The sequence below is a fragment of the Lynx canadensis genome, chromosome B3, assembly GCF_007474595.2.
Source record: "Lynx canadensis isolate LIC74 chromosome B3, mLynCan4.pri.v2, whole genome shotgun sequence".
Classification (NCBI taxonomy): Eukaryota; Metazoa; Chordata; class Mammalia; order Carnivora; family Felidae; genus Lynx; species Lynx canadensis.
The window spans coordinates 99,828,329-99,852,574 of NC_044308.2; the positions used below are offsets into that span (position 1 = coordinate 99,828,329).

Genomic DNA, 24,246 nt, shown 5'->3' on the forward strand with positions numbered 1-24,246 from the left:
ACTTCCCAGCCCTTGAATCCAGGCTGGCCTTGGGACTTGGACTAATAGGACATGGTGAGATGATGCTGTGAACCTCCCAGTCTGGGCTTCACAGCTTCCTCCTGCTCCCTGTTGGAACACCATGCCACCACAGGGGCCAGCTCAGGCTAGACTGCAGGAAAATGAGATAAGGGCTGCAAGCCGGGTCCTCCTACACCAGCCACTCCCCGGTCTAGCCACCAGATGGCATTAGCCATGAGAATGATGGCAGACCAGACCAGCAAAGAACCACCTAAATCCATCTAGCCCAACATTACTGACCCACTAAATCGTGACAAAATAAAATGACTGCTTTGAGCCATTAAATTTTGGAGTGGTTTGTTACACAGAAATAAATAACTGATATAATAGGTTTTAAATATTATTTATTAAGGTGATAACATTATTCTTAAGTTGAGCATTGACCCTTTAATAGGACTGAATTTGAATAAGGAAGTTTAATCTTTGTGGAAACAGATAACAGTGGAGGGGCATCCGGCTGGCTCAGTTGGTAGAGCACGCAGCCTGATCTCAGGGTCATGAGTTCAAGCCCTACATTGGGCATAGAGATTACTTAAAAATAAAATAAAATAAAAGAGATAACAGTGGGGAGAACACTGGAACCTATTTTTCTATGAAAAGTTCACTATATCTTGGTTTAAGTGTTTATTTTTACAGAATTAACTGTACTAGTCTCCTCATTCATAAACCATTGTAGACACCTTCCATGTCAATGACTGCAGAGGTATATTTTTAAATAGTTGTGTAATACTTCATTGAATAGATACACCTAATGTGTTTATATAACTTCCTTTTTATTAATGTTTTATTTTTGAGAGAGAGAGAGAGAGAGAGTGCAAGCAGGGGAGGCACAGAAAGAGATGGAGACACAGAATCTGAAGCAGGCTCCAGGCTCTGAGCTGTCAGCACAGAGCCGGATGCAGGGCTCGAACCCACAAACCACGAGATCATGACCTGAGCCAAAATCAGACGCTTAACGCTTAACTGACAGAGCCACCCAGGAGCCCCTACATAACTTCCTTTTACTTGACATTTAAGTTAGTTCCTAAAGCCAACATATAGAAGGTAATGAAAGGAACTTCTTATATTTACAACTTTGAGTATTTAGCCTCATCTGTTTGCTCCTCCCTAAAACAAGGCTCTCTGTGACCCTTCCTATAGAATTGTTATAAAAATTAATGAAATGTGTATGAAGCCTTCAACAGTTTGGGGGATATAGGAAGCCCTTAAAAATGGTAGTCTTTTCATTTATTATCTGATTATAAGCTTCTTTAGGGCAAGGACTATATTAGCATCTCTCAGGACCTGGCTCAATTATAAAACAGCTGACACCTGCTGAGTGCTTTGTATGGGCCAGGCCCTCAGTTCAACCACAGCCTTTAAAGGTGTAAGTCATATCATTATCCTCATATTACAGATGAGGAAATTGAGACGCATAGAAGTAAGATAACTTGCCTAATGACAGAACTGAAATTTGAGTTCAAAGAACTCAGAAAACTCAACACCCCCCCCCAAAAATAATCCAATTAAAAAGGGGCACAAGACATGAACATTTTGCCAAAGAAGACATCCAGATGGCGAACAGACACATGAAAAGATGCTCAACATCACTCATCATCGGGGAAATGCAAATCAAAACAATGAGATATCACCTCACACCAGTCAGAATGACTAAAACTAACAAGACAGGAAACAATAGTTGTTGGCGAGGATGCGGAGAAAGGGGAACCCTCTTCACTGTTGATGGGCATGCAAACTGGTGCAGCCACTCTGAGAAACAGTACGGAGGTTCCTCAAAAAGTTAAAAATAGAACTACCCTATGATCCAGCAATCACATTACTAAATATTTATCCATAGGATACAAAAATACTAATTCAAAGATATGTGCACCCAATGTTTATAGCAACATTATCTACAATAGCCAAGTTATGGAAACAGCCCAAATGTCCATCGATTGATGAATGGATAAAGAATGTGGTGGGTGTGTGACACCCACACCCCCACAATGGAATATTATACAGCTATAAAAAAGAATGAAATCTTGCCATTTGCAATGACATGGATGGATCTACCAGAGGGTAATAATGCTAAGTGAAATAAGTCAGAGAAAGACAAACACCATATGATGTCACTCATATGTGGAATTTAAGAAACGAAACAAATGAGCAAAGCAGGGGAAGAGAGAGAGACCAACCAGGAAATAGACTTTTAACTATAAAGAACAAACTTATGTTTACCAGAGGGGAGGGGTGGGGAATGGGTGAAATAGGTGATGGGGATTAAGGAATGCACTTGTGATGAGCACCAAGTGATGTATGGGATTACTGAATCATTATATTGCACCTGAAACTAATATAACACTGTATGTTAACTGACTGAAATTTAAATAAAAACTTAAAACCAAAGCAATCTCACTCTAGAACCCCTGCTCTTAAAACTTTACTGTGCTGCCTCAGTAAATATATGCCTTAATAATTGTTGCTGAATGAGTAAATAATGGATTATAGATCTCTAGAGTGCAATTTCTGGATCTCAGAGCACGCACATTTTTAAGGCCTTTAATGCACATTGTAATATAAGGTATTCAATATACTTTATATTTAAAAAAATTTTTTTTAATGTTGATTTATTTATTTTGAGAGACAGAGCATGAGCAGGTGAGGGGCAGAGAGAGAGGAGACACAGAATCCCAAGCAGGCTCCAGGCTCTGAGCTGTCAGCACAGAACCTAAAGCAGGGCTCAAACCCACAAACTGTGAGATCATGACCTGAGCTGAAGTCGGATGCTTAACTGACTGAGCCACCCAAGTGCCCCTACTTTTAAGTTTTTTAAAAAAACAGTACAGAAAAATTTAGATACAATATTATCACATCCATGAAAACAAAAAATGCATAGAATAAAAAATGAAAGAAACACATCAAAATGTTAAGAGTGGTCATTTTCAAAGGATACACATTCATAGATGACTTTTTGCTTCCTTCTAATTTTTCCAAAATTTCTGTAATGAGTTGCCACGTTATACAAACAAGCTGAATAACTATAGCCTTATTCTTGTGTTATGTGTGGTTTTCTGCCCTGTAGTCGGTTTTGTCCTTGGAAGGCAACATTTCTCAGAAAAGAGAATTTTCATTACTATATTGGATTCTTTGTTCTCTATCAATCTTAGAAAAGAATAAGAATCACAGGCAATCTACCTTCCTGACATTATTGGAGTGACTCATTTGATCGAACTCCTGGAGCTAATAAGCAGCTGTGATATTTCCCGTCTAAAGACAAGAGAACTGTTGTACTCCTACATCCGTTTGTAAAGTACTTTGTATTGACCCAGGTTTTGCAAAGACTTTATCAAATTGTTTCTCAAACAATCCTATGAGGTTGTAATAAGTCTCACCAAGCCTCGGATATACACACACCTAGGTGAATGTAAATGTTATAATTTGACATATTAACCTGTGAATTTTTTTGCCCAGTACTTGGCTGATAAGTGAGCCCTTTGCCTAGTTTTAGCAGCAGCTAGAGTGTGCTATGCTAACTGCCTCAAAGAAAGAACAATGTAACAGAACACAATGTTTGGCTTAGGACTTTTGAAAGACTAGAGTAGAGGAGACCTAGGTAGAGGAGACCTAGGTCAGAGATGAGGAAGAGTAAAGTTGTCCTACTTCTTCCCCACCTGGGTCCACAAGCTGTGAAAGAGAGAAGGGGAAGTTCAAGAGAACAAGAGTTAGCTTAGATGTGAACACTGGAGTTTCCTAGATAATGTGGCCCTGCACCCCAGATCCCAGAGAGGTTTGAGGTATCCGAGAGCACAGAAAACCCACGCATCTCTTGATAGGTAAATGGGGCAAGCCTTGCATGGTATGGAAAGTGTGTGAATATTTCCAGTGAGCGCAAAAGTAATGATAACATGGAAAGCAGGGTGACCAGAGGTGATTAGTCTTTAAGCTCACTCTTTCTTCTGCCAAATACAAGCTGCTGTTTCAGTTCTAGAATTTCCACTCCGTTTTTTTTTTTTATAGTTTCTATTTCTCCACTAAGATTCTACCTGCCCACTTATAGTTAGTTACCTTTAATTTTTTTTGAACCTATCTCAAAGTTGGTTTTTATTAACTGCGTTTTGAGGTTTTTTTTTTTTTTGTTTTTTTGGACCCTTTGGTTGACACTTTGTTTCCACCTTTGTAAGACAGGGACTTCCTGGTGATGACAGAATTGTGTTAAGGGATGACAAAAATCTAATGTCAAAGCAGTCACTTGAAGTAGGGCAGGGCACCGTCTTATTAGAAATGGTGTGAAATGCGTGATTATTTCCAATCTTCAAATAAGGACAGTTGCAAAAATCCTCGTGAAAAATAAAGGATACATCTCCACTCTCCTGATCAGCCTCAAACAACTGGCAAGACCTTAACAGTAGAACTGGAAGATAATTTAAAACATTAGCATCTAACTCCCTTCTTTCTGCCAAGTAGAAAGGACAGTCTCCTCCAGTGATTTTTTTCTAAAAAATTTTTTCTAATGCAGCTTCCTTGCATTTCCTAATATAAAGGTAATACATATTTATAGAAAAATCAGTCAAAACAAACAGGCATAAAGAAAAAAGTACTACCCGGAGAAATTACTACTAACATTTTGCTGAACATCCTTCTAGATGCTGCTCTATGCAAATGCTTACACATATCATTTTATATGAATGAAATAATATACATGCTTTTAACTCAATGTGTGGTAAAGATCATTATCAAGAACTACAGATACATATCATCCTTTTCAGCAACTATATAATCCATTGCATAGGTATATCAAAATTTATTAAACAAGTCCTCTATGGAAGTCCTCTAGATCCTTGCAATAACGAACATTCTTTCTGCTGTGCGTATATGATAACTTTGTGTATTTGTCAGATTATGTCTCCTGAGGCAGTACATTTCTTTAATATTATTTCTGGGCTGAAGCATATTCAAAATTTGTGATAATTAACAGACCATTCTCACCAAGAAGGCTGTAGCCACACTCACACTTCCACCAATAGTAAGCACATTTCTCTCTCTCTCTCTCTCTCTCTCTCTCTCTCTGGTCATACTGGATATGTGTAATCTTTTCAAATTTCACCAATATGTCAGGCAAAAAGTAACATCTAAATTGTGTTGGGTGATTTGCCAGGGAGCTCTAATGCAGTATTGAGGATGGGTATCTTGCCATGTACTCCTTTCTGGCTTTAAATGGACAATGTGCGCAATATGCAGGGGTCTGTAATGTAATTGAGATGGTCTGGCTTCCATACTCCTAGCTTTGCACTAACTTTGTATGTCCTTGGGTAAGATCATCAACTTTTCTGTGCCTCAGTTTCTTCAAATGCAATGGGTGCAATTTGGAATAGGTGTTCTTGCCCTTCCTTTCAGGCTCCACAGAGGGGATAGTAGGGAATGCACTGTGCACAACAGTGGACAAGAGGCTGACTAACCCAATGCCACTCCCAGCCCATTCTCCCCTGCCTGTCTCTACTCTGGAAGAAGCTGGAAATGCCCAATACCCTCGTCTCAGCTTCCTATGGAGCTAAGGAGTGGCCAATTTGCCACGTTCTGGCTAAAGAGACACAAAGGGAAGTCTACCGAGGTGCTTCTAGAAAACTAGCTTTCCTGATGAAAGAAACAGGCACAAGAGAGAGAGAGAGAGAGCTCACAGGAGCTGCCTCTTTCTCACCCTCCTCTTTCAATGCAGACTTCATGCCTGGACCCACGGGGCAGTGTGGTAGCTTTATACTGGGTCAACTCAGCTGAGCAGGATCTGTTCTCCAGAATTCTGCATGGTTTCAAGGTTAGCATTAGCCACAAGAGAAGTGCTGTATGTGATTGAGAGGGCAGCGGCGAAGCAGCAGCCATGGTTTTCATGCTCTGAAGGACAATGCAAGGGCTCCAGGCACAGTGGTGACTCTAGTACATTGTCACTCATCTGCTGGCTCACCTGGCTGGTTGGGTGTCCTCCTTCAGCTTCTCCGTGTCCTAAGCCAAGTGCATGTGCAGCCCCATGAAGGATGCCAGCTTCTTCTGCAGTATGCCTGTTATCAAGGTCAGAGGTAGGGAGGGACACACACAAATCCAGTCTGTCTTAGAGGATTCTAGTTTTTCATGAATTCCAGTTAGCCCCTGCAGGTTCCAAGCCTGTACTTGCTTTTATCCAGGTCTAGCTTTCTACCCTGACTGCCATTCTGTCTGACCTATGGTGACTTCACATTTCAACACTAGAATCAAAGACCTCAAACAGCTTTGAACAGACTTCTCAATGAGCTCCCACAATCATGTAAGGTCTGATGCCTCTTCTCCAATAGAACTTCTGTGATGATGGAAATGTTTTGTATATGAGCTGCCCAACGATAGCCACTAGTCACATACATGTGGCTATCGAGCACTTGAAGTGTACCTAGTGCAACCAAGAAACTACATTTTTACTCTCAGTTCATCTTAATTCATTTACACTGCCACATGTGGCTAGTGGCTACTATGTTGAACAGCACAGATCTGGTGCCTAACAATAAATCTGTCATTCTTCATCACTTATAGTGGTTTTTTTCTCTGGTTGAATCCTGACTGGTGACTACATGGGGAAAGAACATGTAGACTGAAAGCCGGTATGCTAGGAATAAAGGGCTGGAGAACAGAAGGAGGTGGGTCCTGAGAAGCCCACCTACCTGTGACTGCTGAACTCCTTATTTGAGAAAAATAGACTCCCTGTGAACTTGTCCTTTGGGAGCCCCATCTCCATTCCAATTCCCAGACCAAGTATCAAGGTGAGCTAACATATTCATGGCGAGTAAGATGTGTTCTTCAACAGGTAATTTTTTCTTTCTTCCACCCTGATGACTTTTTCCCCTTGCCTGTTCCCTATGCAGATCCTTCCACCTCTCAGTCTTCCTCCCGTCCCCAAGTGGCTATGACTTTCCTCACAGAATAGAATTACCCCTTTCGACCATCAAACTGGATTTTTGTTGTTGTTTTAAACACCAGCCCATTTTCAGGAGTCTGCAACTGTGACACGTTTGTCAGCCCTAGTTTCTAAAACTGGCCACTTAGTAATACACTTTACCAGGAATGGGTCTTTCCAAATGTGCTCTGCACAGTTAACATGAAAAGATTAATCCTGAGCAACATTTTCTCTCAGGGCCGATCTTGAGTGGAGAGCCGCCGTGCAGTGCTTTCCAGCTGTGTTCACAAACACAATTCCACACATCAGGAACATTTCTTTCTCTTTTTCTTTCATTCTTGCTTGCTTGCTGTAACGAGTGGTTAGCCGTTCTGGTGTTGACACAGGAAAAGGCGAAATGCTGGCAACCGAATCAAAGCCGACAATGCAACAGGCAGCTCAGCGGCGCGCCTGGTTCGGTTCCTCACACTCACCAGGCGTACTTTCAACTTCCTCCCAATTTTGGTCCCGGCCCCTTGGCTTATCTTCCTGAGAATGTTAAAAGAAAAGAAAAAAGAAAAAGACACTGATCTTACTGCAAGCTGTCTTTAGTGTCTGTTGTTCCCTTCTTATGCACACGGCCAGGACTGGCCCTCCAAACTTCTCCATTGTCTGGTGAGTCACTCTTGCTTTCCCGTTTTCGCCTTCCGTGAATTCTGCGCACCCCACAAGTGCCCCGCTCTCGCTCCCAGCGCTCCGCCTGGGCTCAACGCTTCCTAGCCGAGGTCGGCGGCCGTGCGGCTTCCAGCACCCACTGCCCAGGGTTTGGGTGGGAGCAGGGCCACAGCGCAGCTCCAGCCCAGCGCCCGCGGGGCCGGGCCGGGCCGGCGTTCGGGGTCGGGGCCGTCTCCTCCCCTCTCCCCGCTGAGGACCTCGCAGTGAACTCGCAGTGCCCCCACGGGGTGGGACGCGCGCGTCCCACCTCTGGGGCGGCTTGCGGGCGCTAGCCCTGGGGACGGTGACTCCGCTTCTGAGTCCGTCCCCAGGCGGGTGCGGAGTGGTGGCGGCCGCCCCCTGGGCGCGGGGCCGCGGCCGAGAGGAGCGAGGATCGGCAGAGGAGCCCTGAGCGCCGCCCGGATGCTGCAGCCTAGTGGCCTCTCCCGGAGCGACGCGAGCCCTGGGGCCGAGCCTGCCCTGGGCGCGCTGGGGGCCGGAAGGGGGCTCTGGACTAGGATCCCTCCCCCTTTCCCTCTGCGTGCCGGAGCGCTCTCAGACCCTCCTCCTCCAGGTACGAGCCGGGAGAGGAGGGCGCCTCTCTCCTGCCGGCGCTCCACCATGGGCAATATCTCCAATGACTCCTGGCCCGAGGACTGCGGGTCGCGGCAGTGGCTCCCCTCCGGCGAAAGTCCGGCCATCAGCTCGGTGATGTTCTCGGCCGGGGTGCTGGGGAACCTCATCGCTCTGGCGCTGCTGGCGCGCCGCTGGCGGGGGGACGCGGGACGCAGCGCGGGACGCGGGAACTCGGTCTCCTTGTTCCACGTGCTGGTGACAGAGCTGGTGTTCACCGACCTGCTTGGGACCTGCCTCATCAGCCCGGTGGTGCTGGCTTCCTACGCTCGGAACCAGACCCTGGTGGCGCTGGCGCCTGACAGCCGTGCGTGCACCTACTTCGCCTTCGCCATGACCTTCTTCAGCCTGGCCACGATGCTCATGCTGTTCGCCATGGCCCTGGAGCGCTACCTGTCCATCGGGCACCCTACTTCTACCAGCGTCGTGTCACGCCGCAGCGGCCTGGCAGTGCTGCCCACCATCTACGCCGTCTCCCTACTCTTTTGCTCGCTGCCGTTGCTGAACTACGGGCAGTACGTCCAGTACTGCCCCGGGACGTGGTGCTTCATCGAGCACGGCCAGACTACGTACCTGCAGTTGTATGCCACCCTGCTGCTCCTCCTCATCGTCGCGGTGCTCGCCTGCAACTTCAGCGTCATCCTCAACCTCATCCGCATGCACCGTCGGAGCAGGAGAAGCCGCTGCGGGCCCTCCTTGGGCAGCTGCCGGGACGCCCCTGGGGCCCGCAGGAGAGGGGAAAGGCTGTCCATGGCGGAGGAGACAGACCACCTCATTCTCCTGGCTATTATGACCATCACCTTTGCTGTGTGCTCCTTGCCTTTCACAGTAAGTTAAGCCACTTGGTTTCCATAGCCCGGCTCTGGGCAGCCTTCTGACTCACTTTTGCAACTTGTAAGAATAGGTCCTGGGGAGGCCTAGAGCCTTCTCCTCTGGCTTCTCACCTTTACCCCACTTCCCTGCTCCCCCTAACCCGCTGACTCTATGCTAGTGTTTCTTACACCTAGTACAGTCCCCTGAAAGGGAGCCTGGACCCTCCATAAGCCAGCCCCAGACCACTGTCAGAGGGTAAAAAGCCACCCCCCACTCCCACCAGACTCTGCTAGCCTGGCCTCAGTGCCTGTGGAGGAGGCAGCCCCTCCACCTTTGGATGGGTATCAGTACAACCTGCCTTCCCTGAGCTTCAGGTCACCTTCCTGTACCCCTACCCATGGGTCTGTGTTCTCTGTGCTTTGACTTCTGTTTCTCCCAACACATAATGTGGTGGCCAACCCACAGCATTCCAGCTGCCATTGAGAAGGGTCCCTGTTGATAAAGTCAGAGCATTCATTACTTGTCATAAAAGTTCAGCAAACAGTTCACAAGTTTCCCAGTTTACCTATTGGGGATGTAAACTCTTTGTGGCCAATGAAAAAAACGTGGACCTCATAATATGTCCATAATGCTAATTAAAGGCAAAGTTGGTTGCTTGGAGAAACCCCTCGCTAAGCTTTTGCAATTCCTCTAAAGAAGGCATTTTGTACCCTCTTACAAGTATTCTTTTCATATCACTATCAGAAATATCTACAGGGTTTCTTCAGTTTAGAGTCATACGCTTTATGAGCACAAAGCCACACACAGGAATGGCTGGTCCATCTCAAGGTTGGGAGAGTTAGGCATGTACAGCATGTGCCATGACCCAGCAGGCCAGAGGCTGCCTGGGGAACTGAAAATGGGTGCCTAGGTTTGGGATGGGTGCTGGCCTGGTTTGGTGCAGGCTTAGCAGTCAGCTCTATAATGCTGTGAGTTTGAGTCTCCTCTGGTGGAACAGGTAGCAGAGCCTGGAATGTGTCCTGAGCAGGCACTGGCCTCATACTGGAAGCTGGGGACTGGAGTTTCGCAGCGCCACTTCCCAGTCTTCAAAAGCACAAGGCTGGGGGCGCCTGGGTGGCTCAGTTGGTTAAGGCCCCGACTTCATCTCAGGTCATGATCTCATGGTTTGTGGGTTCAAGCCCCACATCAGTCTCTGTGCTGACATCTCAGAGGCCTGCTTCAGATTCTGTGTCTCCCTCTCTCTCTGCCCCTCTCCGCTTGTGCTCTATGTCTCTCTCCCTCTCTCTCAATATATATAGATATATATATATATATATATATATATATATATATATATTTTTTTTTTTAAGTTTAAAATAAAAAAATAAAATAAATTAAAAAATATATATATATATATATATATTTTTTTAAGTTTAATAAAAAGAACAAGTTGACCCTGAAGGATGTAAGCAGTTGGCCATAACTCCCTCCTTGGAGAAAAGAAGAGCTGGATAGTGCCTACCAATATCAGGTCTGACCTGTAGAAGCTAGAGAAGTGACTTTATCTTACTTCCCGCCTCCATCACTGCTTTTGATTACTTGCATATACTCATCCTCCAGGGTGGAAAGGGACACCTTGCCCCCTAAATTAACTTGGATTCATAGCTATGTTCTCTTCTCTCTGGTCCCCATTGTCCTCACACTTCTACCCCCATTCTCTGTTGGGGGCAGAAGCTGGTCTGAATCAGTAGTTACACAAAGGTGCCCTCTTCTGAAATGAAGTAGGACCACGAGAGGCCACCATCTTCTATTCCACCCTGAACCAGGGAGTTTGTGCAACAGAAAGGCTGTGATATAGAAACTGACATGGCTTCTATGCGTATCTTTTGTTTACTAGTAGAAATGTTTGGTGGCATAATAGGAATTAAATCACCTTTGGGGGGGGGGGGTCAGGACTAATATGCAGAACATGTGTCTTTGAGAGAAAGAATGTCTAGTTCCACTAAGCAACTTAGAATACAACTCAGAGGCCAATAAACCCTTTCTGATGTGGGTAGTGTTGGTCTTGGCTTGGTGCAAATTGGGAGGTCAGTTCTAAGAGTTTCCTCTGTGATCTTTGAGTGCATATATATAAAATACCCTTCCCCAGCCAATTAAATACCTTGGGAATGGGCTCAGAGAGGACACAGGCTTGTGAAAAGGATTGTTATTCCCTAAGCCCTTTAGAGGAAGACAGCAGGAGGAAAAAGTCTCTCCTCTGATCAAGACTAATCCACTGCATACATACAATATAAAAGATAAAGGCAGTGATTTTCAACAGGTTCCTGTTTTCAAATAAATTTGCCTTTTATCATGAGATCTCGGTTATTGCTGTATGTTGATTTTCAAGCCCTCTGTGTATACATACACATATTCATATGAAAATTATTTTCCCCCTTTATTTACCATTAAGCCAGAGAACTGCTCCAGAGTTGCCAGATGCAAGGGGCTTAGAGCCTAGAAGTCTGGTTAGAAGGAGTAGGGAAGTAGGAGATTCACTTTGAAGCTGTGTTTTTTATTTAGATCGCCTGTTTATGGGTTGGGGACACCAGATGAGGATTATGAAGGCACTTTATGATAGTGGCATTGATACTATCAGCAATATTATCCAGGTTTGCTTCTGCATGTATGCATGGCAAAGATTCCCAAAGAACAGGGAAAAAGCCTAGAGTGAACATAATCAGAAAGTCAGACACTGATTCTCACCTTGGGGCTAACATGACAAGTTATGCAGATGAAGTGTAGGTAACTCACTAGGCCCCAACAGGTATTTGAACTGTACCTTAAATGGGAAGTATCAAGTCATCTTTTTTTTTCTTCTAATTTTATTTTATTTTTGAGAGAAAGAGAGAAACTGGGGAGGAGCAGAGGGAGAGGAATGGGAGAGAATCTCAAGCAGGAGCCATGCTCAGCATGGAACCTGACTCAGAGCTCGATCCCACGACCTGAGATCATGACCTGAGTGAGCCAAGCCCAAGTCAAGAGTTGGTGCTCAACTGATTGAGCCACCCAGGTGCCCCTCAAGCCATCTTTGAATAAGGAAATTTACATTGACCGCTCACTAATTGCTTTGTCAATAGATTATTGGTGCTTGTTAGAATCTTTCATTTACATAGCACTTGAAACCTTATGAAATGCTGCAGTATCCTGATTTAAGTTATTTCATGGAGAGCTTATCTGTTGATTTAAAAATCACAGCTACTGTTTGGTGCATACATTCTGTTATTTCAGAATGCTTGCCATGGGCCCTGGGGGGCACCTTCTGCTCATGTCCTTTTTGTCTACTTGGCCCACACGAAAATGTGGTCAGAAATGGCCTACATCAATCTCCCATACGAGGCAGTAATCATTTCCACGCACCCTAACCGGGACAAGGCAAAGACCTGTGATTGCGTTCAGAAGTTCTCCTGTTCCTCTAACAGAACAATACAGTCCAATAGAATACACTTGTGCCACATATGGAATTTGCAATGTTCTATTAGCCAAATGACAAAAAGTAAAGAGAAATGGTAAAAATTCATCAATTTTATTTAACCCCAAATATCCAAAATATTATCACTTCAAAATGTAACCAATGTAAAGTGATTATGAATGAGCTATCCCAACTAATTGTCTTCCTTGTGTCCCCAGAAAGTACTAGCAATCTACTCTATCTCTACTCCTTCCTCGGGATAACAGAGCTGCTTTCTGTGTCCCTCAAAAGTGGGCCACACCACTCCACTGGCCCAGTAAAGAGGAGATTTGACAGCTGTGTATCCAGTGGGGCACCAGCCTCTTCCAGCGTGCCAGGAGGGAGGGAAGCAGGGAGGGGGAGTGGGGAATTTAGGAAACCTGGAACTATTTGTGTCAGCCATTGTCCCAAGGTGTAGGCAGGTTAGAATTACTGCTTGCTCCAAGAACATGAGTCTAGGACTTCCAAAGGTTGGAAGTGGAACTAGCAAAATGTAAAATGCCCAGCACCTTATATGAAGTCAAGCTCAACCCTCAAATATCATTATTATCAACATCAAAATGGCTAACCTTTTGAGTGCTAATTTTTACATACCTAACTTATTATCTTCACAACAACCTATAAAATAGATAGTATTATTGTTCCCATTTTACAGATGAGGCAAATACCTTACCCTGGGTCCGACAGCTAGTGAGTGTTGGAACTGGGGTTCACAGCCGGGCAATTGAAGCACAGAGCCTGTCCTCTTAGCCACAGTACTAGCAGAGAGAAAGTACTCATTTCAGGGGTTGCATATGAGAAGATTCATCCAACTTTTCACAAAAGAATGGTAAGGATGTTATAAATATCCTGGACCGCTTTGTCTCAATTCCAACTTGTTCACTTTAAAAATAAAATGGCAAAGACCTTTTTCTGCATGCCAGATCAAGGAGCTGGGGCCAAGTGTGCGGTTTCTTTTTTCTTCTCCACAGTCCTATGAATTAAAGGCTGAGACGGAGATTTAAGGAGACTGGCTAATATAAATGTTGGTCTAAATTAAGAAATAATCAGATTACCCCTCACATAAAATCTTCTGTTGGTACACATAAAACATTTCTTACGTGATAAAAAAAAAAACAAAACATGGTATTTTCAGGAAATGACATTATTTTGGCTGTCCAATATGAAATCATGCATGGGACCAACAACATATTCCAAACTGTTTATGTACTAAAGGGATAGTGTATAAATTAATGAATTCCTCCTTATGTTGATCAGCTGTTGTCATCATTTCACAGAGATAAATAGAAACTTTCTTCCTGAAATGGAACAGAACACAGAAAATATATCAGACCTCCAATCTTGCCTCAGATAATGTTTGTATTTTAATTTCCAACCCACATCAAGCCACTCAGTCCCTACATTCCCAATAGCTGTGGATAACTGCTGGTCATTTTAAACTGCTTTCCACTTGCCCTTAGAATATATTATTCAGTTCTGAAGTTTCAAAAGTGAACCGTTGGCTCATTCTAAAATAATGTCTTCATCTTTAGAAATTCTTTAGGGCTATAATTTCTAGGCAGTCTGATTAGTGGAAATATGGTCTTCAAAATACAGAGCAAATTCAAGTAAACAGTACTGGAGTTTTCTGTTCATTCCTGGAACTCTTTATGTAAATGTAACATGAATGGGGGTTGTAAAACATATGAAATTTGTCAATTACGTATGTGCAAAATATCACAATGCTAGTAAGGATGAAAGAATCTCAGAACTCTCCATGCATAACCACAATGAATTTGTTTGGTAATATTTTAAGTTCTATCCATGAACGGCTGGAAATCCCTTTATCATTATGCATCACCAACGATGTGTTTGGGGATTAGTAAAATCATTTTAAGACATGTGACCTTTTAAGAGAATGTTCCTTTAGGGCTGTCTGGGTGGCTAAGTCGGTTAAGCATCCGACTTCGGCTCAGGTCATGATCTCACGGTTTGTGAGTTTGAGCCCCGCATCCGGCTCTGTGCTGACAGCTCAGAGCCTGGAGCCTGCTTCGGATTCTGTGTCTCCCTCTCTCTTGGCCCCTACCCTGCTCACATTCTGTCTCTCTCTTTCTCTCTCTCTCTCAAAAATAATAAACATTAAAAAAATTATTTTAAAAGAGAATGTTCCTCTAAAGTAATGTTTTCGGTTGACACCTCGTCCTTCACCATTATAAAACGGTGGTTGTGAATAAAGACACAATTACACTGAATTTTTAAAATTTAGACAGCAAGAGCCATAGTTCTTCTTCCAAAAGAAAAGCTGCACATTATGTCTACACCCTTTAAGTTAGTCATCACTGCTCTTTCAGATAATTGAGGCCAGGCCCTCACTTTATAGAAAAACAGCTTTAGGGAGGTGTATTTCTTTTTTGGCATGTCAAGAGTCCATCACAGTATTAAGTAAAAAAAAAAGAAAGAAAGAATGGAATGGCATAGCACAGAATAGAATAGAAATGGTGAGGGACTCATCTCCCCACAGTGTTCAGGAGGACAGCAAGTCTCTTTCCACCAAGGCTTAAGACCCAGTTAATCTGCAACTTGGTCGGCTCGGTTTCCGTGGCTTCTCCTGTCCTCTATTTTGTGGTTTCTGACCACCATTCCCCTCCCTTATCTTGAGCTCACATCCACTGTGCCTCAGTTTATATGGCCAAGATACACCAAGCTTCATTTTTCTCAGAATAATCTGCTGCCTAAAATTGCCCCCTCTAACGGAACACTAGGCTTAAGTCTTCTGCAGTTAGGACATATGGGTGATGGGAAGGGCCAGGGATAGGGAAAGTGCATGCGGGGAGGGCCAGAACTTCCCTTAGACCAGGGTTGTTTTTGCACAACATGGGCAGCACATGGATCACTTTCAAATCATTTGCAAAATCTTGTGTTTATAGGAGTTCGGGGTAGATGTTCCACAGTGCCTATCCTTTTCCTCGAAGAGTTAAGGGCCAGCACCCTGGAACGTGCAGGCCCAGAGCTCCAAACTTTAGCATGAACTCTCTTTTGGGTCCAGTCCCGGGATCATCTGAAGCACAAGGCAGGGAATACTCTTTAGTACTGGAGCCGTATCCCTGCCCCAGTCTTCCTAGGGAAATAGGCTCCTGTCCCCTCTACCACAAAGCACCTATGGTTTGGGGGAAGGGATTTCCGTAAAACATCATATGCCTGGAAAATAACGTCCCCCCAAAAGTTCTGTGTTTAAAAAAAGTTTTTGGAAGTATAATGGACACCAAAAGTTTTTTAAAGAATGGATTATACAAAACCATAGGCAGGATACCCTAATGTCTTTCACAAGGCAGGTAAACTTATGACAGTCTCTGCCTGCAGTTTAACTGTAAAAATGTGAAGGGGAAAAAAAAAAAAAACCCAAAGAAAGACAAGTAGCTACTTAGCTATAGCTGTGGTTTTGTTTTTTTTTTTTTAATTTTTTTTTTTTTCAACGTTTATTTATTTTTGGGACAGAGAGAGACAGAGCATGAACGGGGGAGGGGCAGAGAGAGAGGGAGACACAGAATCTGAAACAGGCTCCAGGTTCTGAGCAGTAGGCACAGAGCCCGACGCGGGGCTCAAACTCACGGACAGTGAGATCGTGACCTGAGCCGAAGTCATCGGACGCTTAACCGACTGAGCCCACCCAGGCGCCCCTCACGTGAGCCTTTGTATCACAGGCTGTTTACGGAGAAGGTGGCAGACTGTGTAGTGGCTAAAAGGAGGGTTTTGGTCCCACTGCTTGAGTGTGGCTCCTCCATGACTTCCCTACTTCCCTGGAGGGTGACTTGGGGCATGGTAACTAATCTACTAGGCCTTGATTTCCTCCTCACTAAAACAGGAATAATCATATTTTGCAAGTTTGTGTAAGGATTAAACAGAATGAGACTTACAAATTGCTTAGCCCCATGCCTGGCACACATAAGTCTTCAGTAAATATTAACTGCTATCCACATAGGGTTCAATTTCCAAAGGAAAATCAGATTGTATAGTAATGATCACGAACTGAATTCTGGAAGCTAACGTCATTTGTTTGACTGATGGGTCTTTTGTTGTTAAGTGTGATAATGAATAATTTTCAGCTTGTTTCAGGGGTTGGGTAAAGGTTCTAAAACAGTGGTTTCCCAACCTTGGTTGCATGTTAGAATCATCGGCGGGGGGGGGGAGGTTAAAAAACCTGAGGACACCCATGTTACAGCCCAGATTAATTAAATCAGAGTCTCTGAGGGTGGGAGCAAGCCATCAGAGTAGTCTAAACAGTCCTCAGGTGATTTCAGTGAACAACCAATAAAGTTCTCATTTGCCCCCAAATTCTGAAACCACGATGGAGTTGCATTAACAGTAGAAAAGTAGCCCAGAATCACAGTACCAGTCAGAGCCAAGAGGAAACTTTCCATGAGAGGCTGAAAGTGTTCTAAAGAAGATTGGGGCGCCTGGGTGGCACAGTCGGTTAAGCGTCCGACTTCAGCCAGGTCATGATCTCGCGGTCTGTGAGTTCGAGCCCCGTGTCGGGCTCTGGGCTGATGGCTCAGAGCCCGGAGCCTGTTTCCGATTCTGTGTCTCCCTCTCTCTCTGCCCCTCCCCCGTTCATGCTCTGTCTCTCTCTGTCCCAAAAATAAATAAACGTTGAAAAAAAAAAAAAGAAGATAAATCTAGGGTGCCTGGGTGGCTCAGTCGGTTCAGCGTCCGACTTCGGCTCAGGTCATGATCTCGCGGTCCGTGGGTTCGAGCCCCGTGTCGGGCTCTGTGCTGACAGCTCAGAGCCTGGAGCCTGTTTCAGATTCTGTGTCTCCCTCTTTCTCTGACCCTCCCCTGTTCATGCTCTCTCTCTGTCTCAAAAATAAATAAATGTTAAAGAAAAAAGAAGATAAATCTAAAGAACACTAATTTTGATCCATACCACCTTGTAGGTACCAAATCAAACTCTATATTCTTAGCAAAGCCCTGTAGAGAGAGCCTCTATCCTAAGGAATCAAAACTCAACTTGACTCGTTTAGATTGTTCATAGCAAATTTGTTAGTCAGGTGTGCAAAAACACGTATAAATTCTATCAGCCTTGGAAGCTGATTTCAGAGTAGCACTGAAACGTTATTAATTGATATATCCAATGTGTCAGTCAGCCTTTCATTAAAATCTAGGATCGGCTGGAGGCAGAAGGAAATGTGGAGTTATTGTTTAACGGGTACAGGGTTTCAGTTTGGGGTGATGAAGAAAAGGTTCTGGAGACGGATGGTGGCGATGGTTGCTATTCTGTGTTCTTTTACGTGATGGCCAGTCCGGTGCAGCCAGAAGAGGAGCACAGGAAAGGCTCGGGACAATAAGTTGTATCATACAGCAAACACTGCACAACACCAGAGCCGCAAGGAAGGTACTAGAGTAGATGGGGAGGCAGAAGGAGCAGAAGCCGGAGGACAGCCTGGGCCTCTCCAGAGGAATATTGCCCCTGGGGTACAGGACCACGTGGAGGGGCTCAGGCTTGGTTACTTTGCATATCAAAGGACAGCTCCTGGGTGAGCCCTGGGCTGTCTCTGAAGAATGGCTAGCCCTGGGGCACCTGGCTGGCTTAGTCAGTTAAGGGTCCAACTCTGGATTTCAGCTCAGGTCCTGATTTCACAGTTAGCGAGATCGGAGCCCTGCATCACTCTGTGCTGACATTGTGGAGCCTGCTTGGGATTCTCTCTCTCCTCTCCCTCTCCCCCTCCCCCACTCCTCCCTCCCTCCCTCTGTCCCTGTCTCTCTCTCTCTCTCTCTTTTTCCCAAAATACATAAATAAACATTTAAAAAAAAAAAAAAAGAATGGCTAGCCCTGGGGAGAGGCAATCTCTTCCCAACCAGAAAGGTTTTAAAATGTCAAAACATCTTGATATACAGAAAATAACATAAACAACATAGTTGCACAACAATATAAATGTACTTAATGCCACTGATTTTACACTTGAACGTGGTTAAAATGGTAGATTTTTATGCTATGTATATTTTACAATTAAAGACAAAGCTAGGATCCACAACATCAAAAATGGTGAGCTCTAGGCAAGAGACGAGGACCATGGGGGTGGGGTGGGGGGTGGGGGAAGGAAATGGTGAGGTAAAAAAAGATAAAACTTATATCATGAACTTCAGGGTCCCTAAAGTATGTCAACTTTTCCCAGTGTAAAAGAAGAAATTATCTCCTCCAAAATCTTGGCCACCTCATGAAATACAAATTTTAAGCATTTCTAAAAATTGCCCAGTATGATGGATGAAAGGGAAAGGAAACAAATAGTACAGAATTGCTTCATTCTCTAAAACCATTTTTCACTTCTCATTGCTCTCTATTGCTCTCTAATGAGATCAGGAACTATGATACGGGTTCATTCCCCACTGAAAACCTGACTCATCTTCATGTGTGACACTAGAGTGCTGAGCCCTGTCTACACTGCCGCTATGGCTAGCCAGTTCAGGGTCATCGTATGCTTTGGCCAAACTAGATCATAAGTTCAGCTACAGACTTTTTCTATGACAGAGTGTCAGTTGTATGTGTGTGTATTAACTAATATATTTTAATCTACTGGACTTTTGTACACCATTATCTTGAAATTCTAATCTTCAAAATTGCTCCTTGGATATACCATATAAGTACTGTCTATTTCTCATCCAAAATAGTTTGGCTGACAAGAAAAGTATTGCTCTGTTGCATATTCCCACCTAACTTTCCTTTTCTCTGTATAATCAGGGAAATCCACCATCAATTCTTCTTTTTCCTTGCTCATCTGCCAAGTCTTTCCTCCATTCCCTATTCCAAGATTCTCTGTCATAAACACCTCTGGCTGCCAAACCTTCCTGCTCTTGTCCTAACATAAGCAACCCAAAGATGACTACTCTTCTCCATCCCTGCAATTTGCTTTGTATATCCAATTGCCAGATGCCTGCAGAGTAACGTACCAGGAGGAAAGGAAAAAAAAAACATTCCTTTTTCTGGCAAAGGACCCTGGAGGAAGAAGTCGCAGCTCTCTAACTCACAGGCTCCCCCTGGTAAGAAAGTCCCTGTAACATTATAAAGAACTGGTTTTAAAGTCGGGTGTGATTTCCCTTTGTTTTCCTCTTTTCAGTAAGCCATGTGGGAGTGTTTGATCTTCATGGAGCATGTACTGTTCCATTCCTTTGAATCTGACCAGAACTTGCATTGATCCCCAAATATGTGAGGAATCAGATGGGAACTGGTATACCAGTTTGAAACATTGGTCAATGGGCAAGATGTGTCAGCTTTCCAGTATTTAGGAGGTTGTTCTAAGGGCATTTGTTCTAAGATAGGCTATAGCCATGAATGTAGCACATGGCTGAGCACTCTACTCGCTGTCAAGGAAGTTGGAATGTTTGTCCCAACTCTGCCAACTAACCAGCCCTTGGGGACTTGGGAAAGTCACCTGACTTCTCTGCACTTTGGTGTCCTCACTGAAGGAGATAATGACAACTAATATTGTGGGGTACTTACTGGGTGAGCACTGTTTTACATAGCTTGCACATATTACTTCCGGTCATCCTTCCAAAAAACCCAAGAGGTAGGTACTGTTTTCATTATCACTCATTTTACAGATGTAAAAACTGAGGCACAAAGATTTGTTTTCTTACCAACGGTCCCAAAGCTATCTATGGAGCCAGGATTCAAGGCCAGGCAGTCCCATGTCCAGAACCCATGTCTGGGTGACTTCTCTCCCTGAATTGTGATAATTAAGTCAGATTAAGTGTTGGATATAAATGTAACATATTGTGGGGCGCCTGGGTGGCTCAGTCGGCTGAGCATCCGACTTCGGCTCAGGTCATGATCTCACAGTTCGTGGGTTCGAGCCCCGCGTCGGGCTCTGTGCTGACAGCTCGGAGCCTGGAGCCTGTTTCCGATTCTGTGTCTCCCTCTCTCTCTGCCCCTCCCCCGTTCATGCTCTGTCTCTCTCTATCCCAAAAATAAATAAAAGGGGCGCCTGGGTGGCGCAGTCGGTTAAGCGTCCGACTTCAGCCAGGTCACGATCTCGCGGTCGGGAGTACGAGCCCCGCGTCAGCCTCTGAGCTGATGGCTCAGAGCCTGGAGCCTGTTTCTTCGATTCTGTGTCTCCCTCTCTCTCTGCTCCTCCCCCGTTCATGCTCTGTCTCTCTCTGTCCCAAAATAAATAAAACGTTAAAATAATAAAATATAAATAAATAATAAAATAAATAAATAAATAAAGAAATAATTTTTTAAAAAAAAAATAAGTAACATATTGTTACTAACTTTCCTGAAGTTCACGTCCTCATCTGTCAGAAGGAGAAAATGCTTACATTTCAGAGTTTTTGTCAAGAATAAACATGGAAGAATGAGATTCTTCTACCTATCTTTTACCACTACTGGCGCGCGCGCACACACACACACACACACACACACACATTTGTTCTTAATCTTAAGAAATTGCACGTCGTCTAATCCCATTCCACTGCTACAACATAAAACTAATATAGTTTTTCCTTTTTGCTTCTTACAGATTTTTGCATACATGAATGAAACCTCTTCCCGAAAAGAAAAGTGGGACCTCCAAGCTCTTAGATTTTATCCATCAATTCAATATTGACCCTTGGTCTTTGCCATCCTTCGGCCTCCTGTTCTGAGACTAATGTGCGTTCAGTCCGGTTGTTGTCGGGTTTCATTAAGAACACAAGATGCAGCACAGACTTCCTGTTCTATACAGTCAAATGCCAGCAAATAGATTGACCTTGTGGACAGTAGTTAAGAAGTGCTTATTAGCCAGCATCTGGAAGATCATTTTGAAATGGCTCCTTGGAGAAATGAAAAAAGTTAGTTTATAACAAGTGAAGCTACCCTAATAAAACAGAGTAAACAACGTTTCAGCAGCAGTTTGTGCTACAGAGGTGCTGACAAGGCACTTCACAGAAGGTGTCAGCAGAATACATAAAAGCTGCCTCGATGAGCATGTACGTGGCCTTTGAGAAAAAACCAACTGCATTTAGGATCCGGTTGCCTTTTGATTTAAGCTTTCCTGTTGAATGAGAACATTGTGGTTTTGTAAGTTGTTTAAAACCCATAAGTAGTTACTGTGTGTTCGATTTCAATCATCTATGCTACTGCCGCTGTAAACATACGGTGCACAGTCAGGCCAGAGAAAACTTCACATGTATTCTCTATGAAGTCCATACGAGGAAGCAACCACGCCTGGGTGTCTTGTGATTGCTTAAGAAACCCTTTGTTTGGCCAGTGAATTTGGAAATCACAGGCACTTTGTAGTGTCGTATTTGTGCACGTGGGAGGACTCCCTCGTCACTACAGTATTACGCGTGGAAGAGAAGTAAGCTCAGCTGGTTAACGTCACCTTCTCACTACTCCTCCGGAAGCTGGGTGTCAAAGTATCGGGTTATTTATTTATAATGTTCGTTGTGCCGACAGTAATGAAGAACACTTTCGGAATTTTCCTCTCAACAAGAAATAATAGGCTATTGAGAGAGTTAATTCTGATTAATATTCTTCATTCTATTTCCAGGGAGAGGCTATGGGGCTATGTCTGCAACCAAGTATTAGAATTAAGAATGGAAAAATCTGATCAATTCTCAGTAAACCCTGAAACTCTTCTAAGGCTCATGCTGAGGCTGTGACTAACATCTACTTTATAAGGTGACTGTTGTAGCAAAACTCATGCATCTAAGTTTTTATCCAGGAAACATGGTTTGACTCATACTATATAGGAAATAATGCAACAGTGAGTCATATCTTAATATGTTTCTAAATCTAAATGTTTGCCATGGTATAAAAATATACCGGCATTAAAATATTTCAGCAAATTTGCACTGCTTAATCATCTTAGTTCCTGCATAAACTCATCTGAAATGTCACAAAAATAAACTATGAGACAAAAATTTAGAAATGGAAGAGTGTGAGTTCCCCCAACTAACAGTTTATAGCGTAGATATATTTTTTAGTGAGATAAAAGTGGAAAAATTATATTTATTTTGGCAAGTTTTTAAAAGTATGGTTTCATTGTAATTTAAATGTTAAAATAGTCAGTATACTACTTGGTATTCGAGTATTTCTTTTCCTTACAGCATGATCTTCAGAATAGTAGAAACACCTTATTTATTTATTTATTTTGCAGTGTGTTATTACAGGATAGCTATTATAAAAACCAAAAAGGGGATGTCAGTTTTTTCCAAGGTCTCGTTGAGTTGCTTACGTAAAACCATTTCTTATAAGTAGTTATCAAACTAGATGATCACTAAGAGTTTTCCAAACCATTCTAGGCATCAGTGTGTTTTGACACAATCTATGTAAAATCAGCTCTTATTTTTAAAAGAATAAATAAATGGTTTGCTTTCATACTGATTTAAACAAACCAGGCAAAATTTAACTTAACTGAAATCTGGACATGTAAATAAATCTTCCCTGCAAACAAGTATCTGAAGTTAAGAAATTGCTCTAAACAGGACTAATAATTATACTCATGGGTAATTCCTAAACATAAAATTCTAACGTTACTTTGAATACGAAAGATTGATTTATAAGATGACTATTTTTTCCTCCAAATGAAACCAAATGAAAATGTTAACTATAGTCCTTCTCTTCACCTCACCATCACCCCAAAATTCTGAAATAATGCCTGAGAACCTTAAAAACAAACAAACAAAAACAAGAAAAGGCATAGTTGGACATAGTATCTCTAGTGGGAACAAAATGATTTACTCTGGGGTCCCAATATATAAAAGTTGAAGCCATTTATTTAAGAACTGGTAGACTTCTAGAGCTTTGTTTCCTGATGTACTCCTGTTCCTTGTACTGTATTAAATGGCTGAGTCCTGTTGTTTTGTTTGCATATACACAGAAGGAATTAAATGTAAAAATCCTGTGTAATAGACAATCACCTATTATTAATGGCAATTTAAAGGTAACAGAAAAAATTAGACGGGTAAATATTTCCTTTCTAAAATCCCATCACCTCAGACATATCTGTTCACGTTTACTGACTCATTTTCAACTTAATGAAAAACACGGAGCTTAGCCTCGTATGTCAGAGAATTGAATTGTGATAAAAGAAGATGCAGGTTTTATTTGTTGTCCCCGACAGTCATTGGGATGAAAAGGGAAAAACTATAGCGGATTTTCACTTCAGAATCCCAGCTCTGACGTTAGGCGTCCAGAATTGGATGGGCCAGAGTAGTCTGCTCTGAGCCAAATTGTTCCCAGTTCCCTGTGGCCTCAGGTCATGTTTCCCAAGAGGGAACTGGAAAATTCTGGTACTAACTTATGGCCTTGAACATCCAAAGATCTGGTAGAAGATACAGAAAGCCTCCAAAAGACCTGAATCTCAAGTGGTTTGGACCCATGACAACGTAGAACCAGAACAAAGCTCTAGAAACTGCGCCAACCCAAAACCACCATGCTGGCAGAGGCTGTAAGCCCCTGAGCAGCAAGCAGGGAAAATCCGATCAGTATCACTGCAGTCTCAGTGTAATTCACTTACATTCTTGGCACCCCTGTCTGCTCATGTCGGTGCGCTTTGAAAGGGTTGTCCTAATGTTCGTGTAATGTCAGCTCTGATTTGGATCAAGAAAAAACCCAATATATTCAGGGGGTAAACTTGGTGTCATTGAAACGCAGGGGAAAACAATTAGCTTGCACTTATGTAAAGATTATTTCGTTTAGCCAAATCTCATGGTTTTCTGAATTTAGGAAGAG

General features: G+C 43.3%; 2 protein-coding genes across 2 annotated transcripts in view; both read left to right on the forward strand.

The window, feature by feature from the left end:
- Positions 1–21,127, forward strand: part of PTGDR (prostaglandin D2 receptor) — a 60,407-nt gene extending 39,280 nt beyond the window's left edge. The window contains exon 3 of the mRNA XM_030319100.1: positions 21,050–21,127. The gene's annotated coding sequence lies outside the window, so the exon portion shown is untranslated. The remainder of the gene's footprint in view (positions 1–21,049) is intronic.
- On the forward strand, positions 2,815–21,271 carry PTGER2 (prostaglandin E receptor 2). Its single transcript, XM_030319099.2, is given in 2 exon segments — positions 2,815–9,106; positions 21,050–21,271. Coding segments are annotated over 2 exon segments (1,260 nt in total). The 5' UTR covers positions 2,815–8,068.
- The last annotated feature ends 2,975 nt before the right edge of the window (positions 21,272–24,246 follow it).